General features: G+C 34.1%; 1 protein-coding gene and 1 non-coding gene across 2 annotated transcripts; one reads left to right on the forward strand and one right to left on the reverse strand.

Moving 5' to 3' along the window:
• Positions 1-3,318: 3,318 nt before the first annotated feature.
• Positions 3,319-3,869, reverse strand: LOC142165828 (uncharacterized). The gene is made up of 2 exons (XM_075224205.1): positions 3,686-3,869; positions 3,319-3,584 (listed from the first exon to the last, which is right to left on the reverse strand). Exons 1-2 carry the CDS (start codon positions 3,867-3,869, stop codon positions 3,319-3,321), a joined length of 450 nt encoding a protein of 149 aa, XP_075080306.1.
• Positions 3,870-25,635: 21,766 nt separating this feature from the next.
• Positions 25,636-25,710, forward strand: TRNAA-CGC (transfer RNA alanine (anticodon CGC)). Its single transcript has one exon. It is a non-coding gene; the product is annotated as a tRNA-Ala (tRNA).
• The last annotated feature ends 1,580 nt before the right edge of the window (positions 25,711-27,290 follow it).

Here is a 27,290-nt window from a genome sequence, read left to right on the forward strand (position 1 = left end):
TCAAGTGATCGAACAATCATCGGAGCAATTAATGGATGTGCTCCATCCATGTAAAACCGTTTCAATACTTTTTTAATGTAGGCAGATTGATGAACAAAAATCCCATTTGTCAAATGTTCAATTTGCAAACCGAGACATAATTTTGTCTTTTCGAGATCTTTCATCTCGAATTCCTTCTTTAAATAATCAATTGCCTTTTGAAGTTCTGTATGAGTTCCAATAAGGTTTATGTCATCGACATATACGGCAAGTACAACAAATTCCGATGTTGTTTTCTTTATAAAAACACATGGACAAATGACATCATTTATATAACCCTCCTTTAATAAATACTCACTAAGACGGTTATACCACATTCTTCTTGATTGCTTTAGACCATACAAAGATCTTTGCAATTTGATTGAAAATATTTCTCGGGACTTTGAATTCTGTGCGTTAGGAATTTTAAATCCCTCGGGAATTTTCATGTATATCTCATTATCAAGTGAGCCGTAAAGGTAGGCTGTAACTACATCCATTAAATGCATGTCAAGCTTTTCATGGACAGCAAAACTAATGAGATAACGGAATGTTATAGCATCCATAACAGGAGAATATGTCTCTTCATAATCGACACCAGGCCTTTGTGAAAATCCTTGTGCAACAAGGCGTGCCTTATATCTTTGTACCTCATTTTTCTCATTCCTTTTGCGTACAAAGACTCATTTATATCCAACAGGATTAACACCATTAGGTGTTTGGACTACAGGCCCAAAAACTTCACGTTTTGCAAGTGAACTTAACTCTAATTGGATTGCTTCTTGCCATTTTGGCCAATCAAGTCTTTGTCGATATTCTCCAACAGATTGAGGTTCAAGATCCTCACTTTCTTGCATAATGCTAGATGCAACATTATATGCAAAGATGTAATCCACCACTATTTCCATTCGATTCAAATTTGTCTCAATATCGATTGGATTTATTGATAGTTCCTTATTTTCTTGAGTCTCAGGCTCATTGATTTCCTCATGAATCTCAGGATTGGTTAAATCATGAATTTCTTTATGAGACTCTTTCGTAGTGTCATCTTGATCATTTGTTTTCCTTTTTCTAGGATTTCGATCCTTAGAACCTAATGGTCAGCCACGTTTTAGGCATGCTTTTGACTCATTAGCTATGACACTAGAAGATTGTCCAATAGGGACATCTATACGGATTAGAACATTTTCTGCAGGGATATGTGATTTTGTTATCCTTTTCAGATCCGTAAATGCATCTGGCATTTGATTTGCTATTTTCTGCAAATGGATAATCTTTTGCACCTCTGTGTCACAAATAGAGGCACGTGGATCAAGATGAGACAATGATGTATTTTTCCACAAAATTTCACGTTTGGTTTCACTAATTTCTCCCCTTAATTTTAGGAAAAATGCCCCATCGAATCGACAATCTGCAAAACGAGCAGTGAACAAATCTCCCGTTAATGTTTCAAGGTAGCGAATAATGGAGGGCGATTCAAATCCAACATATATTCCTAACCTTCTTTGGGGACCCATCTTGGTGCGATATGAGGGTGCTACAGGCACATATACAGCGTATCCAAAAATTCTTAGATGAGATATATTAGGTTCATGACCCAAAACTAATTGCAACGGGGAATATTTGTGATAATTTGTCGGTCTGAGACGAATTAGCATTACTGCATACAAAATGGCGTGACCCCAAACAAAAGTGGGCAACTTCATTTTTATGAGTAACGGTCTTGCTATCAATTGCAGACGTTTAATTAAAGACTCTGCAAAGCCATTTTGAGTGTGAACATGAGCTACAAGATGTTCCACTTTTATTCCAATTGATAAGCAATAATCATTAAATGCTTGGTATGAAAACTCATCAGCATTATCAAGTCTAATGGACTTAATTGGATTTTCGGGAAATTGTGCCCATAATCGGATTATTTGTGCCATTAATTTTGCAAATGCGAGGTTGCGAGATGACAATAGGCATACATGAGACCATCTAGAAGATAAATCTATTAAGACCATAAAATATCTAAACGACCCATTAGGTGGGTGAATAGGTCCACAAATGTCCCCTTATATACGTTCTAAAAACGCAGGGGACTCAATCCCAACCTTTGTTGGTGATGGTCTTTTAATTAACTTGTCTTGATAACAAGAAGTGCAAGAAAATTCATTATTTAAAAGAATTTTCAAATTCTTTGATGGATGCCCATTTGAGTTTTCTATGATTCGTCTCATCATAATTGATCCAGGATGGCTCAATCGATCATGCCAAAGTACAAAAGTATTGGAAGTAGTAACCTTTTGGTTTAAGGTAGAATGTGCCTCAGTTGCACTAATTTTTGTCCAATACAGGCCACAAGATAAAGATGGGAACTTCTCAATAATTCTTTTCTGGCTAGAGACATTCTTGGTAACGATGAGATATTCCATATTATTCTCATCTATTGTCTCAATATGAAATCCATTTCTGCGGATATGTTTAAAACTCAACAAGTTCCTCTTGGACTTGGATAAGAACATTGCATTCTCTATGATAATTATTGTTCCCATAGGCAGAGTTATAGTAGCTCTTCCACAGCCTTCAATTAGATTACTACTACTAAAAATTGTAGTAATATCTGTCTTACACATATTTAAATGAGAGAAATATTTCTTCTCTTTGAATATTGTATGTGTCGTACATGAATCAATTAAGCACATATTTTTACAATTGAACTTTGATCCAAGTTTGCTTTGAAAGATATCCATATTTGCTTCTCGTAGTTTGACATATAAAAGAAGTATATGAATAAATATTAGTATTTTTAGAGAAAAATGGAAAAGAAATAAAGTTAAACCAATAATTCAATATCAGCATTTAATGCATTTTCTGGCAAATTTTAATTATTATACAAATAATTACGCAAAAAATAATACAAGTATACATATGACTAAATAACTACAACAAATTTATTTACATGTATAAATTATTTGCATTTTCCTACACATTGTATGAAAAATAATTGATCCGTGTAAGAAAAGAACATACTCATAAAAATAATTGAGGGTGAAGTAACAAAAGTTGTTCCAGGGTGCTTGTAACCTTTTCTTAAATAGAATTAAAGCAACGTAAAGGAAAGTTAAAATTGTTAAAAAATCACTGAGACTAGAATACTAATTAATAGGATATTACTCATTGTTTGTGAAATTTATAAAATTTCGGAAATAAAAATATTCTTAAGAACTACATAAGAAGAATTATAAAGTGCAATAAAAATTACGAGATGTTTATTCATTACATACTACGAGTAGGAAAGCGTAAAAATTAAATTGCTCAATCATCTCTAACCACAGATCCATCACAGATCAAGTGGTTTATTTTTTCATCAGGGTGCTCAAAAAAATCTGCCACATCCAAGTGAGTGATGTCAAATTCATTGTCATAGACAAGATTGGCTTCAGGGCCTTTATTCTTCAGAGATGCTTGATAAAGCTCAACCAAATGTTTTGGTATGCGACAAATTTTTGCCCAATGCACTTTTCCACCGGAACGATAGCATTTTGTTTCTGAACCCTCTGCGTTTCGCTTCTCATCTTTCCCTTTCCATATTTGGAAGTTATTTTTCGGTGGAGGATTATTAACACCGGAAAATTTCTTCCTTGGATAAGGCCACGACCACGACCACGAATATGACCACAACCTTTTCCACGATTAGCAAAATGGGAATACACCTCATCCTCTTTAGGTAATGGTGTAGACCCAATGGGTTGATTTTCGTGATTTCTCATAAGCAATTCATTGTTTCGTTCAGCCACAAGTAGAAGAGAAATCAACTGAGAGTACTTTGTGAAGCCTTTCTCTCGGTACTGCTGTTGCAAGACCATATTGGAGGCATGAAACGTTGTAAACGTTTTTTCAAGCATATCATAGTCACTGATATTATCTCCACAGAGTTTCAATTTAGAAATAATTCTAAACATAGCAGAATTATATTCAGAAACAGACTTAAAGTCTTGGAGCCTAAGATGAGCTCAATTATATCGTGCTTGTGGAAGAGTGACCAACTTTAAGTTGTCATATCTTTCCTTTAAACCATTCCACAAAACAAGTGGATCTTTTACTGTGAGATATTCAATTTTCAACCCTTCATCAAGGTGACGGTGCAAGAAAATCAAGGCCTTAGCACAGTCTTGGGTAGATGCTTTATCTTTATCTTTATCTTTAATGGCGTCTCCAAGACCCATTGCATCTAAATGGATTTCAACATCCAATACCCATGTCATATAGTTCTTGCCCGAAATTTCAAGGGCAATGAACTTTCTTTTCATAATATCAGACATAATTTAAAAAATACAAATTTGAGAAAAATTATACCTTAATTTTCTCAAAGATCTTCTTGAGATGGTAGAGCCTCGTGCTGATAACGTGTTATGAAATAAAAGTAATTTAGTAAAACATGCACAAGAAATAAAGACAATTTAGTAAAACATGAACAAGAAATAGAGATAGAGAGAAAGGAAGAGATTTTCTTCTTCAATTGTATGTATTTTCCTATCTATTACAAGGCCTTTATATAGGCATAAAAAGTGAAGAAAATATGTCATGAAATATGTCATTGAACATACAAAATATGTCATTGAATATGTCATTAAGCATTTGAGATGAAGATCATAGAAGAAGAGTAGACATCCACCATAATTGTCTTGGCGGGCCGTGGGACCGTGTTTTCCATGGGATAGCGTCACAATGGACTTCATTACATGCTTGCCAAACTCAGAAAGCTCTGATACCAATTTGTCACGGGCTTAACTCCAGTAAGCTACGTGCGGACAACTAGACAGCCTTTATGCTGCTGCTAGCTTCAGTCCTAACCCAAATTAAGCACCATTTCATGCTCAAGGAATGGCAAATGCGCAATACACAAGGCTGGAAAGATAATGAAGTAAAAGACACATAAGAGTTTGGAGGCCAAGGCCAATTTTCTGATTTACTTGATATACAAAAGGTTCGGCAAGATCTCTTCACGATCATGCCCTTTGTTTATAGTCCATGGCTCACATTCTTTGCAATATGGCTGCACGACCTGGCAAACATGGCCTTTCCCTGACCACCCGACTCATCGGCATATCATCATATTCAACTGAAGCACAGACTTACGAAAGAAACTGGGGTTGTCCATTTCCTTCGTCAAAACGGCCAACAACTCCAACTTGCTGCTTAACATGAACAAAACGTCTCAACCTGACGAGGTCCCAATGCTACTGAACCCTCATGGTTCAAACGGTATTCAACCCGCGCAAGGAACACTCTCAGTCCGTTCGACATTCCTTATCATGCCTTGCTTAGCAAAGCTGCTAACCAACTACTGCCAGAGTTTCTGCGGGTCTTCATGAAGTAAGCCCACAAATAGCCCTGTGGACTGGATCAGCTGCACCTTGTATTGTTTTAGCTCAAAGTGCCCAGTGATATCAGGCTTCACAATAGCCTGAGTCATATTATCCACACTGGCCTTGCGGCTTCGATCATCGCGCGTTCCTCATTACCTGCCATCTCAATTGGCTGTGGTTGAACTACGATGACCAACTCTCTTTCAATTCTAGTTCTAGCGTCCACCTCCCTCCTCAATCTGTGAAGTATTTGTTCAATTTCGGGATCAAGAGGAAGGAGATTGTTTGCGCTTCTACTTCTTCGCATTCAAGAAAAGAAAACCTGTATTGGCACAAACAAAGTGAACTGAAAATTAAAACTTGAATAAATAAATAATAAAAACTCAACTCAGTCAAGTAGCTAATTTCTAAGTCCCTGGCAACGGCGTCAAAAACTTGTTGCGACCAAAAACACTCACGCAAGTGCACGTGATCGTCAAGTAATAGAGTAGTGAGTAGAGTATCGTTCCCACGAAGAGTTATGATTAACTGTTGACTAATTCAAACTCAATTAATTTGTCTATTCAAGAGATTTTTTTCCACAAAATAGAGATGTAATTGTTTTACTACCTAATTACCAAGCAATAATCTAACTAGAGCAATTAACCAAACAAACAACAAGTCCGAGTAACAAACAGTAGGAGAGGATATTCCAGGGTCACAGGCTAATTAACAATCGTGTTATGTTCTTAGCTTAAAATGACTAATCGATTTACCTGGATTGTTGATTGACAGGGTTAATGTTACTCATAAGAATATGTCGAGTCCTTACTCGCCTATTCAAGTTAATTCAATGCCTATATGTCTATGGAATTAAGATTAACAAGAATGCATTTACAATTCCTGTATTTCAACCAAGCAAGGCAATTGGGTATATGTCTATCACAATTGCTAATCCGTTCCCCGAGGCCCGGGTTCAAGAACTTGCTCTATTTAGTTCTATATGCAATCTAAATTTCCCACTTTCGAGTTCAACTAAAGATTCGTAGATAGTATTTCACTGTTAGCTACTCAGCAAAATAATTAAAAGCAGAATTAAATAAACAACCCAAGATGATAAACCAACTTTGTCAAATTAAACTTCAAACAACAACATTCATGTTTCACCCATGACCCTAGAACAATAGGTTTTAGCTACTCATACTAGTGTTCATCACAAATAGGTTCAATTTCATCCCAAATAGCAAAAACCAAGAGAAGAAAAGAAGAACTTGATGGTCAAATCTCCTCCTTGCCTCTTGTCTCTCTATATCTTGACTCTCAAAAACTTCCTTGGGCGAGCTTGACTTTATATAGGTTAAGTGGGTTTTCCTCCATATTTCCAATTTTGCCCCTAAATAATTCTTCCCGAAATTTGGACTAGCGCGACCGCGCTTGGACGCGCATCTGGCCGCGCTAGTTGGCTGAGGATTCTGTCTTGGACGCGCTAAAAGTAGCACGGGCGCGCACCTGGGCACGCATGTCCAGTTTTCTGTTTCATCGTTTCTTTTCCTCGTCTTCAAGCGTACTCAGCTCCGAGGAGTCTTTCTTGCTCCAAAATGGTTCCAAATCACACTTTTAAGGCATCACATAGGCTCCTCAACCTGAAATGTATACAATTCACAATTAGAGCCTATTTTTCATCAATTAATCATATTATGATATTGGAATATAATCAAGTGGAATCATAAACAATCGCCAAATTACCTAGATTTAGCCTATTATCAGATATTACTACAATTTCTGGTAGTAGTAATCTAATTGAAGGCTCTGGAAGAGCTACTATAACTCTGCCTATGGGAACAATAATTATCATAGAGAATGCAATGTTCTCCTCCAAGTCTAAGAGGAACTTGTTGAGTTTTAAAGATATCCGCAGAAATGGATTTCATATTGAGACAATATATGAGAATAATATGGAATATCTCATCGTTACCAAGAATGTCTCTGGCCAGAAAAGAATTATTGAGAAGTTCTCATCTTTATCTTGTGGCCTGTATTGGACAAAAATTAGTGCAATTGAGGCACATTCTACCTTAAACCAAAAGGTTACTGCTTCCAATACTTTTGTACTTTGGCATGATCGATTGGGTCATCCTGGATCAATTGTGATGAGACGAATCATAGAAAACTCAAATGGGCATCCATCAAAGAATTTGAAAATTCTTTTAAATAATGAATTTTCTTGCACTTCTTGTTATCAAGACAAGTTAATTAAAAGATCATCACCAACAAAGGCTGGGATTGAGTCCTCTGCGTTTTTAGAATGTATACAAGGGGACATTTGTGGACCTATTCACCCAAATCAATAAATTTTTAACTTACACCAACTTCATCATGGAACACCTGCACCACTAAGTAATATCCCAACAGGAACAAGGAAAATTAAAGAGTTTAATTAATTAGAATAGAAGTAAAAGAAATGGTACTTATAACTTTGTGATTGCTAGTAGGAAAAACATACGTCCCCACTGAAGCTGTTTAGTCCAACAGCACCTTTAGAAAAAAAAATTATGTCATCTAAGAAAATATATGTATAGTGACACGTAACTTTCCATTCATGTTGCGAAGTCTCCGTACTTACATATTTTGTGCCTTTTTTACGAAAAAGAAAAAAAAAATGGAAATTTTCCTTTCTTTTCCTCCTTTTAATTAATCTTTATTATTCATGTCGGTTGCAAATGTTGGTCCACAAATCTGTTTTACGTATTAACCATATAATAAGTGGACGTCTATAAGACGACCAAGGGTATTTTGGTAATTCGTATTTGCTATAGATAAAGCAATGAACATTCTTTGTTCCTTTTTTTTTTGGTTTTAATTATCAAATATACAAAATTCGCTGACCAAATAAATTTGGATTCACGTCTTAAGCTCACTTGTGAGGGTTTGGCACTCCCTAGATCAAGGATGACTTGGAAACATCTCCTTAAAGTTGGAATAACCCTACTTCACTAGTAATAACATTTTATATATGTCGTCGATATAGCTAATTGAAATGTACATCTCCAATTTACCCAACTTAAATTAATTATGACGTAATTACTACTTTATGGAATTGAAAAGAATCATATTGACCTTTCATTTCAGTCAGATCATAGAATCCGCATCTCTTTAAGATTAAATCACAATTTATTCTTAATATTAAGTTTGCTAAGATTAATGGACTCATAATTAATGAAAATTAGATTATAATTTTTGATATTTTATATAAATATATATTATAGTTTTTAAGTTCAAGCTGTCACTTTGTTCATTAAAAATGTCCTAAATATTTGTCATTTCAAAAACCACGAAGCTATTAATTTTTTAATCAATTCCAGCGTAGCTTACTATCCCATCTATATAATGTTACCTAGTCGATATTTGAGGAAGAGATAAAGGTAATTATTTAATTAGTCAAACACCCCTTATGAAATATATGCTTGAAAATTTAAATATTAGATTAAAAAATTAGAGGAGTATCAGAATTTACAACGGTATATTTTCAACTTTTTTTTATATTTTAATCTTTTCATGCGGACTAAAATTCAAGATTGTTCTCTAGCTTATGTGTCTCACTTTAAAGGACTAGTTTGTCACGATCAAGTTAGGCGAGCATATATCAGTGTACAAAGAAATCAAGGAGGAGGAAAAGGAAAAAAGAAAAAAGAATCTAAATTATGATTTGCATGGCCTCTCTTTCAAGAATATAGTATTATTATACACAGGGTGATGGAATAAAATTACTCTATGAATTTTTTTTTAATTTTTCACTCTACGTCAATTAATATTCGTATTGACTTTTTCGACTAATTCGGTTAAAGGAGTCGAAACTTGAACCCGAGACCCTAATTAAGGTCGAAAGAATCTTTTTCATCTCGGTTATGAATTTTTAACTTACTATTTGGACCTTTTCGATGAGCTTCTACAATTAGTTTCATGAAATTTTCGATGCAGACGTCAGCACTCACGCACGCATGCAGGCAGAGATATACATATACAAAATTATTAACGGACTTTAGTGACATTTAGTGTACTAACCATAAGTTAACATAAATAAATAATGATGTCCAATAATATATCCACTTAGACATGAGATAAGATTAAGAATAATAGTTTAATTAGGTCATGGTGCTGATGTTATGTTAAAACATACAATAATCATAGTGGTACCTACCTATCAATGGTTGGCTGATGATTCCTTAGTGATTTTCCTTTTCAGATTCTCTGTTTGAGCCTTTCAATGTATGAAAAGCTACGTCACTCCTTCCCACTACCATCCCATTTAATTTTAGATCAATTTACGTGGTGTTAATTCAACAATATGAGTTTCGCAAGTACCATTGGTTCTAATATCGAGTTTATAAATAAGATTAGAGCAGATTAGCAATCATCGTAAAAAATCTCTAATAGTGATGTGTTTTCTGAACACTGATTTGAAAAAAAAAATATTAAATATAAATGAATGTAAACAAATTAACCTAATTAGTCGTCCACTCAACCGCTTAAATGAAAAATAGTCAGCGGATATATACAATATGTGTACAACTCGTGTATAATTATTGTATTATTTATGTGTATAAAATAGGGGATCCTGGTGCACAATACTTCACGTGTACACGCAGGATCCAGGGAAGGGTCGCATCCCAAGGGGTGATGTAGATAACCTACCCTAATGCAAGCATTAGTGGTTGCTTCCATGGCTCGAACCACTGATCCATATGTTACATAGAGACAACCTACTGTTGTTCCAAGCTCCTCTTTGTATAATCGATAGGAAAAGTAAATAGTAAATTCGGTCAATTATTTGTGTGAAAACATTTTACTGTATAATTTATGTACACCGACTAAAGAAAATAAATAATAAATTTGATCGGCTCTTTTGTGTAAAGATGTCCATGATTTATACCGTCGATCCAACTAAATTTGAGATTCAAGCATATATAACTTTTATTGATTGTCATGTGGGGTTTTCTTTTACTATTTCTCAAGTGCACTTCCTAAAGTGGATTTACCACTAAGAGTGGCTAGTGTGGTGAAAGATTCAATTCCACAAGAATTTAGATTCTCTCCCCCAAGTTTGGATCATTCGAATTATTGAGGGTTTTTGGTGGGGTTTTCCCAACTTGGAACTCGTTATTTGTGGCTAGATAAGGAAGGTTTAATTATTATCTACAGTCTCAGAAAAGGTCAATGCTTTTACATGAATATGACAATGAAGTACAGTTTTATCTCATCAGCTTATGAATGGCCACTTACTGTTTCAAAATTGACCACATTTTCATCAAACTTACTCCAACGATCGGCCTCCCACAAAAAATAATAAGGGAAAATAATACCGTATAGTTGCTTTTAAAATAATAATCGAAAAAATATTTTTTTTTTGTATATCATATATAAAAAATATATAAATTTTATACATTTTGTCAGCAACAGAATCTAAATATTTTTTGGCACTGGCTAAAAGTGAAAAAGGCCCGCCATGGACATTGCATGAAATATAGGGTCCTAGCAACCAAATAAATGTGTACTGGACCACAAGAATGTAACTTGCAAGTCCCACCCTCAGAAAAAGTGAATTATATATACCATTTAATTCCAACAAAATTTGGAAAGAAAAAAAAAATATTGGAATTTGTACTTAATTATAATCCCGTGTTTGCCTCTAATTGCCTTTTCATCCTATTGCATAACGATACATAAAATGCTGTAATTTTCAAGAAAGCAAAACAAACATTTTCAACAAAGGAAAAGAAAAGTCGAATCCAATGCTTGGAATTTAGTCAATTATTCTGTTGAATCCGATAGATACACCAACGGTTGTAGAAGGAATACGGCATCTGAGAAGCTACTATCTTTTTCTACAGTACTAGTAATAGGATACGCGCATTACGTGTAGTCATGTCAAATATAAAATTCTTAAAAATTACATAAATATTATATTAATGTGCCTTGAATTATAAAATAAAATTAAATGAAAGCCTTTAATATAGATAGATAGATAAATATTACAACATAAGCAAAATCTTATTCAATTTTAAATTTCTAATATTAGGAGTCCTACATAACTCAAATAGAAAAATTTAATAAAAAATTTAGGTACTTAAAGTCTTAAATGTTAAAAAATAAATAAGTATTTTAATTTACAGTACATTATTAGATTTTTCTCGAATAAAACTTGGTCAACAAACAGCTTTGTGGAATTACATAATTTTAATATTTATAATTTGTTTGATTTATCTGTCATTCACCTAATTATACATTATGCTTCTAGAAAATAATATAGAATATCAAATACATTATTTATATATTCTATACATATTTATTAATACGCTATTACTATTATTACTTTTAGTAAAATAAAACATAACGTTTACTCTTGTATCATATATATACAAATACTATTTTAGGAGCTATTTCAATCTAGTTTTATTATTATTAATACTTATGATTTTGAAGTCAAGAAATTTCAAAATTATTTAAATTCTTAATTAGATATTTTTTAATGCTATACGAACTATACAAACACTAAAATAAATAAGTGAATAAAATATAAAAGTCGAAAATAATAACAAAATCCCGTCGTTGAAAATACATGGGATCTTTCACCCGTTTCCTTCAAATTGTTTTTCTTTATTATGATTTTTCTCTTTAATATAATACTCCTAAATTTGAATGAGTTGAAAGTGTAAAACTTTATTAACAAAACAAACTCTTACAAAGCGGACGAAACTTTCCTAATTTGAATTGAAATGTGTAGAAATTCCAGAATTAAATAATTAAAATTCTAAATATTAGGAAAATAAATAAATAAATACTCCTACATATTAGGAAAATAATTAAATGATTATTTTTAAATATTAGTAAAATCTAATGACTATTTTGTACATTATGAACTATTTTTAAAAGGGTAAAAAGGCGAACGACATTTCGCTAAGGGTCTTCGTGCTTTTAATATAGTACTAGGTGCCATCATGACTTCTTTGGAGGGATTTTAGGGTCGTGACAATTATTTGGTTGTTAAATTCTAATGTAGGATCAAGTTTTGGGGTATAAACCCAGAGTCAGATACCGGAAGACAACTCTTAAACAGAAAATTATAATTTCAGTTTCTAATTAATTAGTATAAAAAATATGCTTGTAAATTTTTATTTCGGCGATACACCCTAAATTTATAAAATGTGTGTTTTTGCATATCACACTTGTAAAAGTTCCCAAAAAAGAATTTAAATGTTTTGCTTTGTTAGGAATCTTCCTTAAAAGTCTATATACGTGCACAACTACATGCGTAGCTAAATTTTGGTTTTTTAAAGTTCTAAAAATTAGAATTGTTTATATTATTCATATAAGGAAAGATTTAATAACAAAAATTGTAGTTGATTTCAACATCCTAAATTTTAGGAAAAATAATCAAATTATTATTTTATCTATTGTGAATTCTATTTTTAAAGGATAAAAAAGGCAAACGACATTTCGTTAAGGGCCTTCGTGCTTTTAATATAATTAAATACTTATTTCTAAATATTAATGAAATACTCAAATTACTATTTTGTCTAATATGAACTCTATATTTTAAAGGTTAAAAATAGCGAACAACATTTCGCTAAGGGCCTTCATGCTTTTAATATAGTATAGATAGATATAGATAAACACATATTAAATACATGTTATTAATTTGTATTGCTGTAAATAAATAAAACAATAATCTTTCTGAAAACAGAAGCAGAAAGTTAGTAGAAATAAATTCTGAAAACAGTATTTGAACTTCAAAATAAATTTTGAAAACGGTATAGGAACAAATCGAGTTCACTGAATACACAATGTATCTTTAAGGAAATTATTCCCCTCAAGTACCCGAGGTTCTAGAATATATCCTCCCAGGATAGAACGATTTAACTCACCGGAGTGTTGGTACCAAAAACGCCGATGAACAGCGAACCACTCGAAAGCTATAAAACACACTGGAATTTTTGTACAAAAGAAGAAGAAGATTATCAGTAAATTTCGTAAGTAAATATTCTGGGATTAGAAAGTATATTTATAGCCAATTTGGTACTGTTTCTGAAAAGGTTTGCAACCTTTCAGAACAACCATAACTGTTGGAACAGGTTTGACACTGTTTCAGAATAGTCATAGCTGTTGGAATTTTTTTTGGGGAAAATTAAACGGATTTAAAATAATTCGGGAAAGAAAACGGGCCAAACCGGACTGGGTCGCGAGTCATGGGTTATTCCGGATTGAATTTTTGTTAATTAATTAAATATTTGAAAAGAATTTTGTCCAAAAAGATTAATCAATCAATCGATCTTTGACCAAATCCAAATCCGAATCCGACTCCGAAGCCGAAACTGAGCCGAGCCGAGCGAGCGAGCGACGATGGCGCGAGGCTTGCCTTCTTCTTAGCTCTTTGAGAGCTAAAAGATGAGCTTCTATATATATACACAAAGATTTTCTTTCCTTCTACCAATGAGGGACAAAGTGCATTAGTAAAGTGAACTCATTCAAATTTCACTTCCCTCCATTTCTTTTCCCACCATTTTCCATTCACACTTCTTTTGTTATTAATAACAAAATCCAACAATCCCCCACATGAATGGGGAATGGCTATAAACTTAAAGGAATGCACAGACGTGTGTGTGTTTCACATGCAAGAATTAATTGCATCTGCATAAGGAGGTTTTCCTTTGAACTTTCCGTAGTAAACTTATATCGGATATACTCAGTCAATTGGTAGGTTTGATATCTTTGAACCGTCGAACTTTGTTGTATACCTAGACAACATAAGTCACACAATCAATCCTTAACCATCTATGGTTCTCACGGTTGTGTTCGTTTCAGCCATGAACACCGCCTGGTTTCATGAGTGTTTAAGAGAATGGGCCTTTACTTTCATTCCCCTTGAAGCGGCTTACACTTCATACACACATAGGTGATTCTAAAACGTGTAATCCTAAAGACACACTATCTGGTCATATCCTGCCAGACTTAGCAAATCATTAAAAAGCTTTAAACTTTATTGACTCATCAAGAAGCCTTAATGTTTTACCTCTTTTTTGAACATTGTCTTCATCACGAGAATGGGTTGAGTTATTTGACAATGTTGAACCATTATTCATAACTTTGTTTGATCTCTTTGAACCTAGCTCTCGGGATCTCCAGTATGCTAGGTAGAGTTATCGCCATGATGACTTGTCCTAGGCCTTTAACCCCATTTCCTTTGATGATCTTTCAACTGCCTCTCTAGATAGGCCTTTTATAAGTGGATCCGACATGTTATATCTTGATTTTACGTAGTCAATTATGATAACACCACTAAAGAGTAGTTGTCTAACGGTATTGTATCTCCGTCGAATATGACGAGATTTTCCGTTATACATAACGCTCCCTGCCCTACCTATTGCCGCTTGACTATCACAATGTATACAAATAGGTGCCAAAGGTTTGGGCCAAAATGGAATATCTTCCGAGAAATTTCAGAGCCATTCAGCTTCTTCACCGGCCTTATCTAAAGCTATGAATTCAGCTTCCATTGTAGAACGGGCGATGCACGTTTGTTTGGATGATTTCCAAGACACTACTCCACCCCCAATTATGAAAACATATCCACTCGTGGATTTAACTTTAGATGATTCGGTAATCCAGTTTGCATCACTATATCCCTCGATCACGGAAGGATATTTGTTATAATGCAAAGCATAATTTTGGGTATGTTTCAGATATCCCAAAACTCGTTTCATTGCCATCCAATGTATTTGATTGGGATTACTTGTAAACCGACTCAGTTTGCTAATAGCACATGCTATATCTGATCGCGTACAATTCATGATATACATCAAACTTCTCAATACTCTTGCATAGTCCAGTTGTGAATCACTTTCACCTTCATTCTTTTGAAGTGCATAACTCACGTCAATTGGAGTCTTGGCAATTTTGAAATCCAAATACTTGAACTTGTCAAGTACCTTTTCAATGTAGTGAGACCGTGATAATGCTAGACCTTGTGGAATCTTGTGAATTCTGATTCTTAAGATCACATCAGCAACTCCTAAGTCTTTCATATCGAATTTGCTAGCCAACATGCGTTTTGTAGCATTTATATCTGTCATACTTTTGCTCATTATCAATATGTCATTAACATATAAACAAACAATGACTTCATAACCTGGAGTATTTTTAATATAAACACATTTGTCACACTCGTTGATTTTAAATCCATTTGCTAACATTGTTTGGTCAAATTTTGCATGCCATTGTTTGGGTACTTGTTTAAGTCCATAAAGCGACTTAACAAGTTTGCACACTTTCTTTTCTTTACCAGGAACAACAAAACCCTCAGGTTGTTCCATATAAATCTCTTCCTCTAATTCTCCATTTAAGAAAGCTGTTTTAACATCCATTTGATGGATTTCAAGACCATACACGACCGTTAGTACCACTAACACCCTAATAGATGTTATCCTTGTTACTGGGGAGTAAGTGTCAAAGTAATCACGGCCTTCCTTTTTTCTATAACCTTTGACAACAAGTCTTGTCTTATATTTGTCAATAGTGCCATCAGTTTTAATTTTTCGTTTAAAGATCCATTTTGAACCTAAAGGCTTATTTCCTGGAGGAAGATTAACCAATTCCCATGTATGGTTATCCAAAATTGATTGAATCTCACTATTGACTGCCTCTTTCCAAAATGCTGAATCAGAAGATGACATAACTGCTTTAAAAGTTTTGAGGCTCATTTTCAAGCAAGAATGTCACAAAATCTGGTCCAAAGGAAGTAGATGTTCTTTGACGTTTGTTATGCCTTGGATCTTCTATACTTGGAGTATTTTCCTTTGGTTCTTCCCGAAGTCGTTTAGGTCTTTCACTTAAAGACTAGTATTCAGTTTTATACGGATAGATGCTTTCAAAGAATTTAGCATTATCTGATTCCATTACCGTATTAACATGAATCTCGGGATTATTGGATTTATAAACCAAAAAATCGACATGCTTTACTGTTTGTAGCATATCCAATAAAAACACAATCTACTGTTTTTGGTCCAATTTTAACCCCTTTTAGGTAAAGGAACTTGTACCTTTGCTAGACACCCCCACACTTTGAAATATTTCAAGTTGGGTTTTCTTCCTTTCCATTTTTCATATGGAATAGATTGCGTTTTTTGTGGGGTACTCTGTTGAGTATCCGGTTAGCTGTAAGGATAGCTTCCCCCCACAAACTCTGCGGTAATCCGAAACTTATTAATAAAGAATTCATCATTTCTTTTAATGTCCCGATTTTTCCTTTCCGCAATTCCATTGGATTGAGGTGTGTAAGGTGCAGTAGTTTGATGGATAATTTTAGATTTCGAACATATTTTTGCAAACGGAGATTCATATTCTCCACCTCTATCACTTTTAATAATTTTGATTTTTTATTCAATTGATTTTCTACCTCATTCTTGTATTGCTTAAATGCTTCAATTGCTTCATCCTTACTATTAAGCAAATAAACATAACAATATCTAGTGCAATCGTCAATAAAAGTAATAAAATACTTTTTTCCACCTCAAGATGGTGTCGACTTCATATCGCAAAATGTCAGTATGAATTAAGTCTAAAGGATTTCAATTCCTTTCAACAGACTTATAAGGATGTTTTACAAACTTAGATTCAACACATATTTGACATTTTGATATATTACACTCGAATTTAGGCAATACTTCTAAATTAATTAACTTCCACAAAGTTTTATAATTGACATGTCCTAAACGAATATGCCATAAATCATTTGACTCCAATAAATAAGAAGAAGTTGAAATTTTATTCATACTGTCAACAACCATTACATTGAGTTTGAAAAGGCCCTTCGTGAGGTAGCCTTTTCCAACATACATTTTGTTCTTGCTTACAACAACTTTATCAGAAACAAATACACATTTGAATCCATTCTTTACAAGTAAAGAAGTAGAAACTAAATTCTTCCTAATAGTAGGAATATGAAGAACGTTGTTGAGCGTTAACACCTTGCCGGAAGTCATCTTCAGGAATATCTTCCCATAATCTTCAATCTTGGCTGTTGCATTATTTTCCATGGAAATTTCTTCTTCAGGACCAGCAGTAGAGTAAGTCACAAATGCTTCTTTGAAAGCACAAACATGTCGAGTGTCTCCAAAGTCAGTCCACCACTCTTTCGGATTTCCAACTAGGTTGCATTCCGAAAGCATTGCACAAAGATCATCAATGTCATCATTCTTCTCCACTATGTTGGCTTGTCCCTTCTTATTAACCTTTTTCGTGAGACGACAATCATGGCTTTTGTGACCAACTTTTCCACAATTGTAGCAGCTGCCCTTGAATTTCTTTTTGTTCTGCTCCTTAGTTTGTCCAGAAGACCTCTTCCTCTTCTTACTTTTTGGAGCAGTCTCCTCAACGATATTAGCTCCCATGATCGTTGAATTTCCACGAGACTTCTTCTCGGCTGTTTTGTTGTCTTCCTCGATCTTTACATGTATCACAAGATCTTCCAACTTCATTTCTTTGCACTTGTGCTTAAGATAGTTCTTGAAATCTCTCCACGAAGGAGGCAATTTTTCAATCATAGCAGCCACTTGAAATGCTTCATTCACGACCATACCTTCAGCAATAAGGTCGTAAAAAATAAGTTGAAGCTCCTGAACTTGGGTTCCCATAGTTTTGTTGTCTATCATTTTATAGTCTAGAAACTTAGAAACCACGAACTTTTTCAAGCATGCATCTTCTGTCTTGTACTTCTTCTCAAGTGCGTCCCATAATTCTTTTGAAGTATTCATTGCAATGTACACATTGTACAAGTCATCCTCTAAAGCACTTAAGATATAGCCTTTGCAAAGAAAATCTACTTGCTTCCACGCCTCAACAACCATGAACTTTTCATTGTCCGGCGTATCCGCAGCAGGCACTGGAGGCTCTTCACTAGTGAATTTCTGCATACCAAGTGTGGTAAACCAGAAGAACACCCTTTGCTGCCATCCTTTGAAGTTGGTTCTAGAAAATCTCCCCGGTTTCTCGGCCGGAGGAACAGCAGTGCAGCTTGACGAGGTTATCGTCGTTGCACCAACAGTCGCAGAAGGATTTCCGTTATCAATTGTCATTTCTCACTGTCAACAACAGAAGAGATCAATTAATGGCAAAACCACAATAGTAAATAATACTGTAATCAATAAACAGTACGTAATAAAAACACCTAAAGTTTTTATATACTGTTTTACAGAAAACGATGAAGTTATTTTATGTTCTTCAAATCGTTTTCTGAATTTCAATACTTTGATGAAGTGTTTATATCTTCAAATCAGAATAGTAAAATTCAGACAAAATACAGAATATAATAAATATAATTTCCTTAAGATTGTTATTAATCTGTATTGCTGTAAATAAATAAAACAATAATCTTTCTGAAAACAGAAGCAGAAAGTTAGTAGAAATAAATTCTGAAAACAATATTTGAACTTCAAAATAAATTTTGAAAACGGTATAAAAACAAATCGAGCCCACTGAATACACAGTGTGTACTTAAGGAAATTATTCCCCTCAAGTACCCGAGGTTCTGGAATATATCCTCCCAGGATAGAACGATTTAACTCACTGGAGCGTTGGTACCAAAAACATCGATGAACAGCGAACCACTCGAAGGCTGTAAAACACACTGGAATTTTTGTGCAGAAGAAGAAGAAGATTATCAGAAAATTTCGTAAGTAAATATTCTGGGATTAGAAGGTATATTTATAGCCAATTTGGTACTGTTTCTGAAAAGGTTTGCAACCTTTCAAAACAATCGTAGTTGTTGGAACATGTTTGACACTGTTTCAGAACAGCCATAGTTGTTGGAATTTTTTTTTTGCGGGAAAATTAAAATGGATTTAAAATAATCCGAGAAAGAAAACGGGCCAATCCGGACCGGGTCGCGGGTTATGGGTTATTCCGAAATAAATTTTTGTTAATTAATTAATTAAATATTTGAAAAGAATTTTGTCCAAAAAGATTAATCAATCAATCTTTGACCAAATCCGAAGTCAAAGCTGAAGCCGAGCGACAATGACGGCGCGAGGCTTGCCTTCTTCTTAACTCTTTAAGAGCTAAAAGATGAGTTTCTCTATATATACACAAAGATTTTCTTTCCTTCTACCAATAAGGGACAAAGTGCATTAGTAAAGTGAACTCATTCAAAATTTCACTTTCCTCCATTTCTTTTCCCACCATTTTTCATTCACACTTCTTTTGTTATTAATAACAAAATCAACAATATATACTTAGCTTCCTTTTGGTCTTAGTTTCATTTTATTTTCTTCAAAGCAACTGTGGCAACTTTTTTGCACAACTTTAAATATGACCGTGATCTTGCATTGTCTTACTTTTTCTATTTTATTTCTTTGTTTTCATAATTAATAAAGATGTAGTTAGTTTGATCAACTACATAGTATGATCCTAGCAGAAGTACGTAAGTTACAAAATTAGTAGCTAATTAATTACATTCTTAACAGAAACATATAACGAGAATCACAAACGATTCAGTTCCGAAACTATCTCCCAACAATATATTATTTGGGTATACATAATTCATAAGTCTTATACCATGTATTCGTTGGATACTAAATTATAAACAAAAAATCATGTTTATAACAATGGTATATTAATATATTTTAAGTTCATTCTTCGCATATTCAGCATAATACGCGAATTATACCAAATAACAATTTTAAAAATATTATGCATATAAACTTTATATATATATCACACACACCTTGGAAAACAAAAAGGAATGAAAGTGGTGATGAAATGGATTTTTTTTTTTGTGTGTGTGTGTGTGTGTGTTTTTTTTTTTTTTTTTTTTTTTTGGGGGGGGGGGGGGGTGGGGGGGGGGGGGGGGGGGGGTTTGGGAAAAAGAAAGAGAGAACTGGAAGAGAAAGGTATTAAAATTCCTATTCTTTTGCACTAGTTTTTTGAAAAAATAGGTACTCAATGAATCCTTAATTTGTGTCGTAGTATTTATTTTGATGTCAAAAGATCAAATGAGGTAAAAATAGATCCTATAGTTTGTGCATTCTTTCTACTCTTTAATCCTACGCATAATCTTTATTATACATTAATAATATATAAAAAATCTGCTATTAATGAAAGAAACAAAAAGTGATAATTCTCTCTTAAATAATTAGCTACGTAAAAATCTCATTTTTTAAAAAGGGATTTTTATATACCTATACACTATTGAAAACTTTATTACCCTCCCTACTCAAGTTTCAATTTAATTACCTCCTATATACAAATTTACCGATTATATACACTTTAGGAATTAAATGAGTATCCCTTTTATATTAGAATCAATTATTTCACATTCTTATTATCTCTCACTCATGCGCTCTCTCTCTCCCTCTTCCTCTCTCTCTCCCTCTCTGCCTCTCTCTTGCGCTCTCTCTCTCTACGTCTCTCCCTATCTCTCAATCCCTAATTCCAGTAATGTAAAGCAAAGGAAAAGAGAGCAACAATTTCACCATTGACAACCATTAAAAATCTTTGAAGCTTTGAATTCGAATTTGGGTTTTCAAAAAATATTATTTGGTTGAATTGGGTGTTGTTGCAAACAATTGGGAATTCTCTCTACGTCTCTCTCAATCTCTCAATCCTTAATTCCAGTAATATAAAGCAAAGGAAAGGAGAGCAATAATTCCACTATATTGACAGCCATTAAAAAACTTTGAAGCATTGAATTCGAATTTGGGTTTTTAAAAACCATTATTTGTTTGGATTGGGTGTTGTTGCAAACAATTGGGAATATTGTTTATATCTCAATGTTGAAGGTATTTTGGGAAAGATTAGACTTGATTTTGGCATTTCATATTGAATCTCGAAGAAGAAGAAGAAGAAGACATGACATACATTATACTTAAGAAATTGTAGTAAAGTTATAGTAAAATTGTAGAAAAATTGTATGATATTGTTTATATATATTTTTTATTTAAATATTGTACGAAAGTTGAACAATATTGTATAAAACTTGTATTTAAGTTGTATGATATTGTAGTTGTATATAACTAGGTATAAATAATATATAAAAGTTGTAGATAAGTCGTAAATAAATTGTATAATATATAATTAGTTGTATAAAATTTGTTTTTATTATGTATAATTAAATACAAAAGACATATTGTATAAAAATTATATTTAAGTGGTATGATATTGTAATTGTGTATAACTGAGTAGAAAATCGTACCATTGTCCATAAGTGCTATGTGGAAATGGCCAAACAGGTTAATGAAAAACTTGGCAAAATTGATTCTTATTTTGTGAAGCTTGCTGATGCTATGGTCACTTGGATTGAAGCTTGGGATGAACTCAATCCTGCTACTAAAGACACTGCCAATATTCCCAATGGTGCTTAAAAATATTTCATAGTTATTTGTGAAATTTAGTTTATTTGCAGTATTTATAGCTTTGCTTTTATGTAATTCTGTCATCTATATCCTTTTACATTTTTTTTTTTACTTGAGTTGTAGATGTAGCCATAATTTGGAAGAAATGAATGTGGAACTTCCATTAAATTCTCGTAAACTGTAATAAGCCATTTGGTCATAACACTCTGATGCGAGGATCAGATGAAATGATTTTCTGTTTACTTCTCTTTCAATTCTTTTTCTTTACTTTTTTGCTTAATTAACGAAAATAAGAACAACTGCGCGTAAGTTTACAAATGGATTGCTAATTTAGGGCGTAAATATTCTGGTATTACTAATATGTAATACTAATAAGTAAATCTATTACTAATTAGTAATATTTATAAGTAATCTATTAGCAATCCCTTGATTGAAGGCACTAATAATGGATTGACAGTCATTTAAGGTGGATTGTATATATTTTATAACTAAAATGTGTTTAGGTCGGGTAAATACCAAAACATGAACATTTTTCATAATAAGGTTTCCAATAGTGTATAGTATAGGTATGTAAAAATCCCTATAAAAAAACTCCATAAGCGTTATCTCAGAATAGGTGAAACGTTAAAAAGCTCAAAAAGGAAACAGCCTAAGGCCCGACTGCCTCGTTGGGCCTTTTTAGCTCTTGTAAAGCCTGTTATTCTCGTTACAAACATGCTCCCAAATTCAATTTGCAAAACTTTAACCTTGACAAGGCAAATGATAATTGATACATATTAATCTCCTTTTAAGATGAACTATTATTAGTATTGTAAGATAGTTTGTTATTGACAAGTTGGAAGTGGGATTCTTCCAACATCAGAAGAAAGAAGTTTTGTGCCTGTTATGTGAAACACCTTCGAGACCGACCTTACTCGTACCGTACCTGTTAGCCTCGGAACTGATCATTATGAAATAGCACTCAACAGGCACGAGATTGACTCAACAGGCACGAGACTGACTCAACAGGCACGAGATCCTAGAGTTAATTATTTTTAACAGAAAAATCAAATTTATTTGAATTTTAAATTCAAAACTCGTATAAATAGTCGTGTCTGTTTGTGAAACAATACATCTTTTCTGAAAGGGTCTGTTGGTTGCCTATAAATATACAAGAATTCCAACGAAGTGGATATAGAAAATCACAAGTGTTATTGTAGGCTTTGTTGTATCCTGAAGAGAATCGTTTTGTATTTTTCCTAAATTAGTATACAGATGATAACTCTTTAAGGACAGTTGATTTTCACGCCTCAAAGCCAATTTTGTTTATTATTTTCTAACAAGCTTAAAGAGTTATTCTGCTATGGAGAAATTGATGTCTGTTATTGAGAATCCGAAGGAGTTCATCAAACTTGATCGCTTTGATGGAACGAACTTTACCCGTTGGAGAGACAAGATGACATTCTTGTTGTCCGCTCTCAATATCTACTATGTTCTTGATTCTGCCTTGCCTCCGATGCCTGAGCCCACAACAGAAGATTCTGACGTAGTCAAGGAAGAAACGAGAACATGATGAACTGTTGTGTCGCGGCCATATTCTGAATACTTTGACAGATCGACTCTATGATCTTTATTGCAATCTGAAGTCGCCAAGAGAGATTTGGACTGCTCTACAAACTGCATACCAGAATGAAAAACGAGGTATTGACAAATTCCTGGCTCTGCAGTACTTTGAATTTAAAATATTTGATATTAGGCCTATAATTGATCAGATTCATGAACTGCAAATTTTAGTATCAAAACTAAGTGATCTTGAAGTTAAAATTCCTGATGCACTTCAAATAGGTGCTATTCTTTCGAAATTGCCTTCCTCTTGGAATGACTATAGAAAGAAAATCCTACATTCTATGGATAAAATGACTGTGGAACAATTTCGTACTCACATTCAAATTGAAAGTGAGACTCGTGCTCGTGATGCTATTAGTCAGCCTTCGAGTTCCGCAGTCAATTTTGTCAGTCAGAATGGTTCAGGAAGTGGGAACAAACATCTGAAAGTTTCCAAAAAGTCTTCTTTTAAAAAGAGAAAGAACTTTAGTTGTCATCATTATGGAAAGAAAGGTCATATGATTCGGGACTGCAGATATAGAAAGGCAGGAATAAATTTCAATGCAGGCAATACCGAAAAGTCTGGAAAGATTAAAAAATCTGGAAATTCTGAAAAGGCAAACGTAGTGGAAAATTCTGCCCAAGGACTGGTTGCCATGGTTTCCGCAATGCAAATTGGTATGGTCACAGAGTTGAATGTGGCTACCGCTGCTACAAATACTCAAGACTGGTGGCTAGATTCGGGTACTACTATTCATGTCTGTTATGACAAGAAGATGTTCAAGACATATGCAGAAGTGCAGGATTCTGAACAAGTTTTGATGGGAAACCATGTTGCGGCAGATGTTGCTGGAAAAGGAAGTATTGAGATTAACTTCACATCTGGCCAGAAGTTGACGTTACTGAATGTGTATCATGTTCCTGATATGAAGAAAAACTTAATGTCCGCTGCTTTGCTGTCAAAGAAAGGCTTCAAGATAGTTATTGAGTCTGATCATGTAATAGTGTCTAAGAATGAAGTTTTTGTTGGAAAAAGCTAACTGTAACAGCATGTTCAAATTGAGTATTAATGAAATAAATTATGTTTTTGCTTACATCATTGAGTCTGATTCTTGTTTATGGCATGCTAGACTAGGACATTTAAATTTTGGCTCCTTGAATTATATGTCCAAAAATGGTTATATCTCATGTAAAACTCAACATATAAAATGTGAAATTTGCATACAAGCAAAGATGACAAAGAAACCATTTCGTAAAGTTGAAAGATCCACAGAACTATTAGATTTAATACATTCAGACTTGTGTGAATTAAATGGAGAATTAACTAGAGGAGGCAAAAGATATTTTATTACTTTTATAGACGACTTCTCTAGATTTACATATGTTTTCCTACTTAGAACTAAGGACGAAGCTTTTCAAAAGTTTAAACAATACAAGTCTGTTGTGGAAAATCAAAGGAGTAGGAAAATTAAAATTATTCGAAGTGATAGAGGCGGAGAATATTTTCCTAACGAATTTAATAAGTTCTGTGAAGAGCATGACCTAATACATCAAATGAGTGCCCCTTATACTCCTCAACAAAATGGGTTAGCGGAAAGAAAAAATAGAACTTTGGTGGATATGGTTAATGCTATGTTACTTAATGCACATCTGCCACATAATTTATGGGGTGAAGCACTACTAACTGCATGTTATATTTTAAATAGAGTGCCTTCAAAAAGTATGCATATTTCGCCTTATGAGCTTTGGAATGGTAGAAAACCAAATTTAAATTATTTTAAAGTGTGGGGGTGTATATCCTATTATAGAGTACCTGACCATCAAAGAACAAAATTGGGTCCTAGAGGAATTAAAAGTGTTTTTGTAGGATATGCACAACACTCCAAAGCTTATAAACTGCTAGATCTAGAATCTAATGTCATTATAGAATCTATACATGTTGAATTTATTGAAAATAGATTTATAAATGACAATGTTGATGATATGACTGAAATAAATGGAAAACGTATTGATGCTAATAAACTAACGTATTAAAACGTATTGAGACTAATATAAGGTCTTACTCTAAGAAAAGATTTCGTTTTTAGCTTTATTTCCTTTACCCAAGGTTTTGCTACTTCAGATCTCTCAATCAATTTTGTTAATATACTGCTACTTCAAATTTCGTAATTAAATTATATTAATGTTGAATTTTCTATCTGAGAGATGACTAATGCACAAAGCATGCTGGTTCTTCAAACATTAGATCAAAGAAGCTCTTCCTTCCTATTCTAATGTAAAATATGGATTTTAATAGCCAAGTCCGGGTGGTGTAGTTGGTTATCACGCTAGTTTCGCACATTAGAGGTCCCTGGTTCAAACCCGGTCTTTAGACATTTTATTACCTACCCTTTTACGCTGAAGAGGGTTTTCTTCTACTATGTCTTCTCTTTCTTTTCTTCCACGTTTTTTTTCTTTTGTCTCAACAAATCCAGAGATTTAGAGGAAGACATAGACTATAAACTATGAAATTTTTTATTTTGTGCCTCACACAACTGACACTAGTTGTGTGAGGCCTTTTTTTGTCTCACAACTGTGTGGTCCCAGAATTTTTGTGGACCCAGATGTGTAAGATATGGGTCCACAAATATGTGAGATAAAAAGAGGCCTCACACAACTAGTGTAAGTTGTGTGAGGCACAAAATAAAATCACTCGTACCGGAATTACCTAATTGGTACATTGTATACGGTCGAAATCAGGTGTGCCCAATGTCATAGGCTCGAAGAGTCGCTTCGAGCCTAAGTTCAAAATGGACCGAGCTCGAGCACGATTGCGGATTGCAAGACTTGAAGATCGAAGTGTCCGATGAACGCCGAGGCCAAGTATGACCAACCTCGAGATAATACCGTTATGGTTTTATAACAGAAAGAGCGAGATTCCCGCAGCGGCCCTAAGATCACGGCGTAAATTCCGGAACTGATTTGTACTAGGTGGTTAGACAACTGTCTAATAAGATTCTCTACTAGAAATGAAAATGTACCTTATTTAGGACTCTCCTACTATATAAAGGGGAGCCCATTCATTTGTTACGGGGATCAATCATTGACAAGAGAATATACATACATTACTTTCTTGCTTACTGTTCATCTGAATTGCCTTGTAATTTATTATTCTCGCTGACCCACCTCAAGGTTGCCTTAGCTCGAGGGTGAGACTTGCTTGCACATTGGTTTGACTTACTTTACTCTTTAATTTATACATTTGATTCTTTGTTTATCAATCAGTATTTGATTAAATCACATATCTTTAAAACAACGGGATGAGCGATCCTAATGAACACATCACTTCGTACGCATGCAGGATTAAAGGAAACGACTTAAATAATGATGAGATCGAGTCGGTTTTGTTGAAAAATTTTGGGAAAACTTTGTCAAACGGAGCAATGATTTGATATCGCAACTTGCCACCGAATTCTATCGACTCATTTACTATGTTAGCATACGCTTTCGTGAAGGCGCACGTTGGGGCCATAAAGGTCACAACAAGGAAATCAGACATTTTTAAGATAAGACAGAGGGGTGATGAAATGCCAAGGGAGTTCGTATCCCGATTTCAAATGGAACGAATGGAGTTGCCACCGGTCACAGATGATTAGGCCGTTCAGGCTTTCACCCAAAGGTTAAACGAGCGGAGTTCGATAGCCTCACGACAATTGAAACAAACCTTGGTCGAGTATCCAGCTGTAACCTGGGCAGATGTGCACAACCGATATCAATCGAAGATCATGGTTGAGAACGACCAATTAGGAGCCCCTTCCGGTTTAGTACATCCAAATAGGCTAGCGGTTAAAACACAGAGAGACATCGATAGGGAACCAAGGTCGAACAGGGAGCAATATCAACCATATACCTCGGATCGAAGGAACAATGGTTCGGGACACAACCCTTCCCGGAATGATCGGAGGAACGATCGAGG

The sequence above is a fragment of the Nicotiana tabacum genome, chromosome 11 (genome assembly GCF_000715075.1).
Source record: "Nicotiana tabacum cultivar K326 chromosome 11, ASM71507v2, whole genome shotgun sequence".
Taxonomy (NCBI): Eukaryota; Viridiplantae; Streptophyta; class Magnoliopsida; order Solanales; family Solanaceae; genus Nicotiana; species Nicotiana tabacum.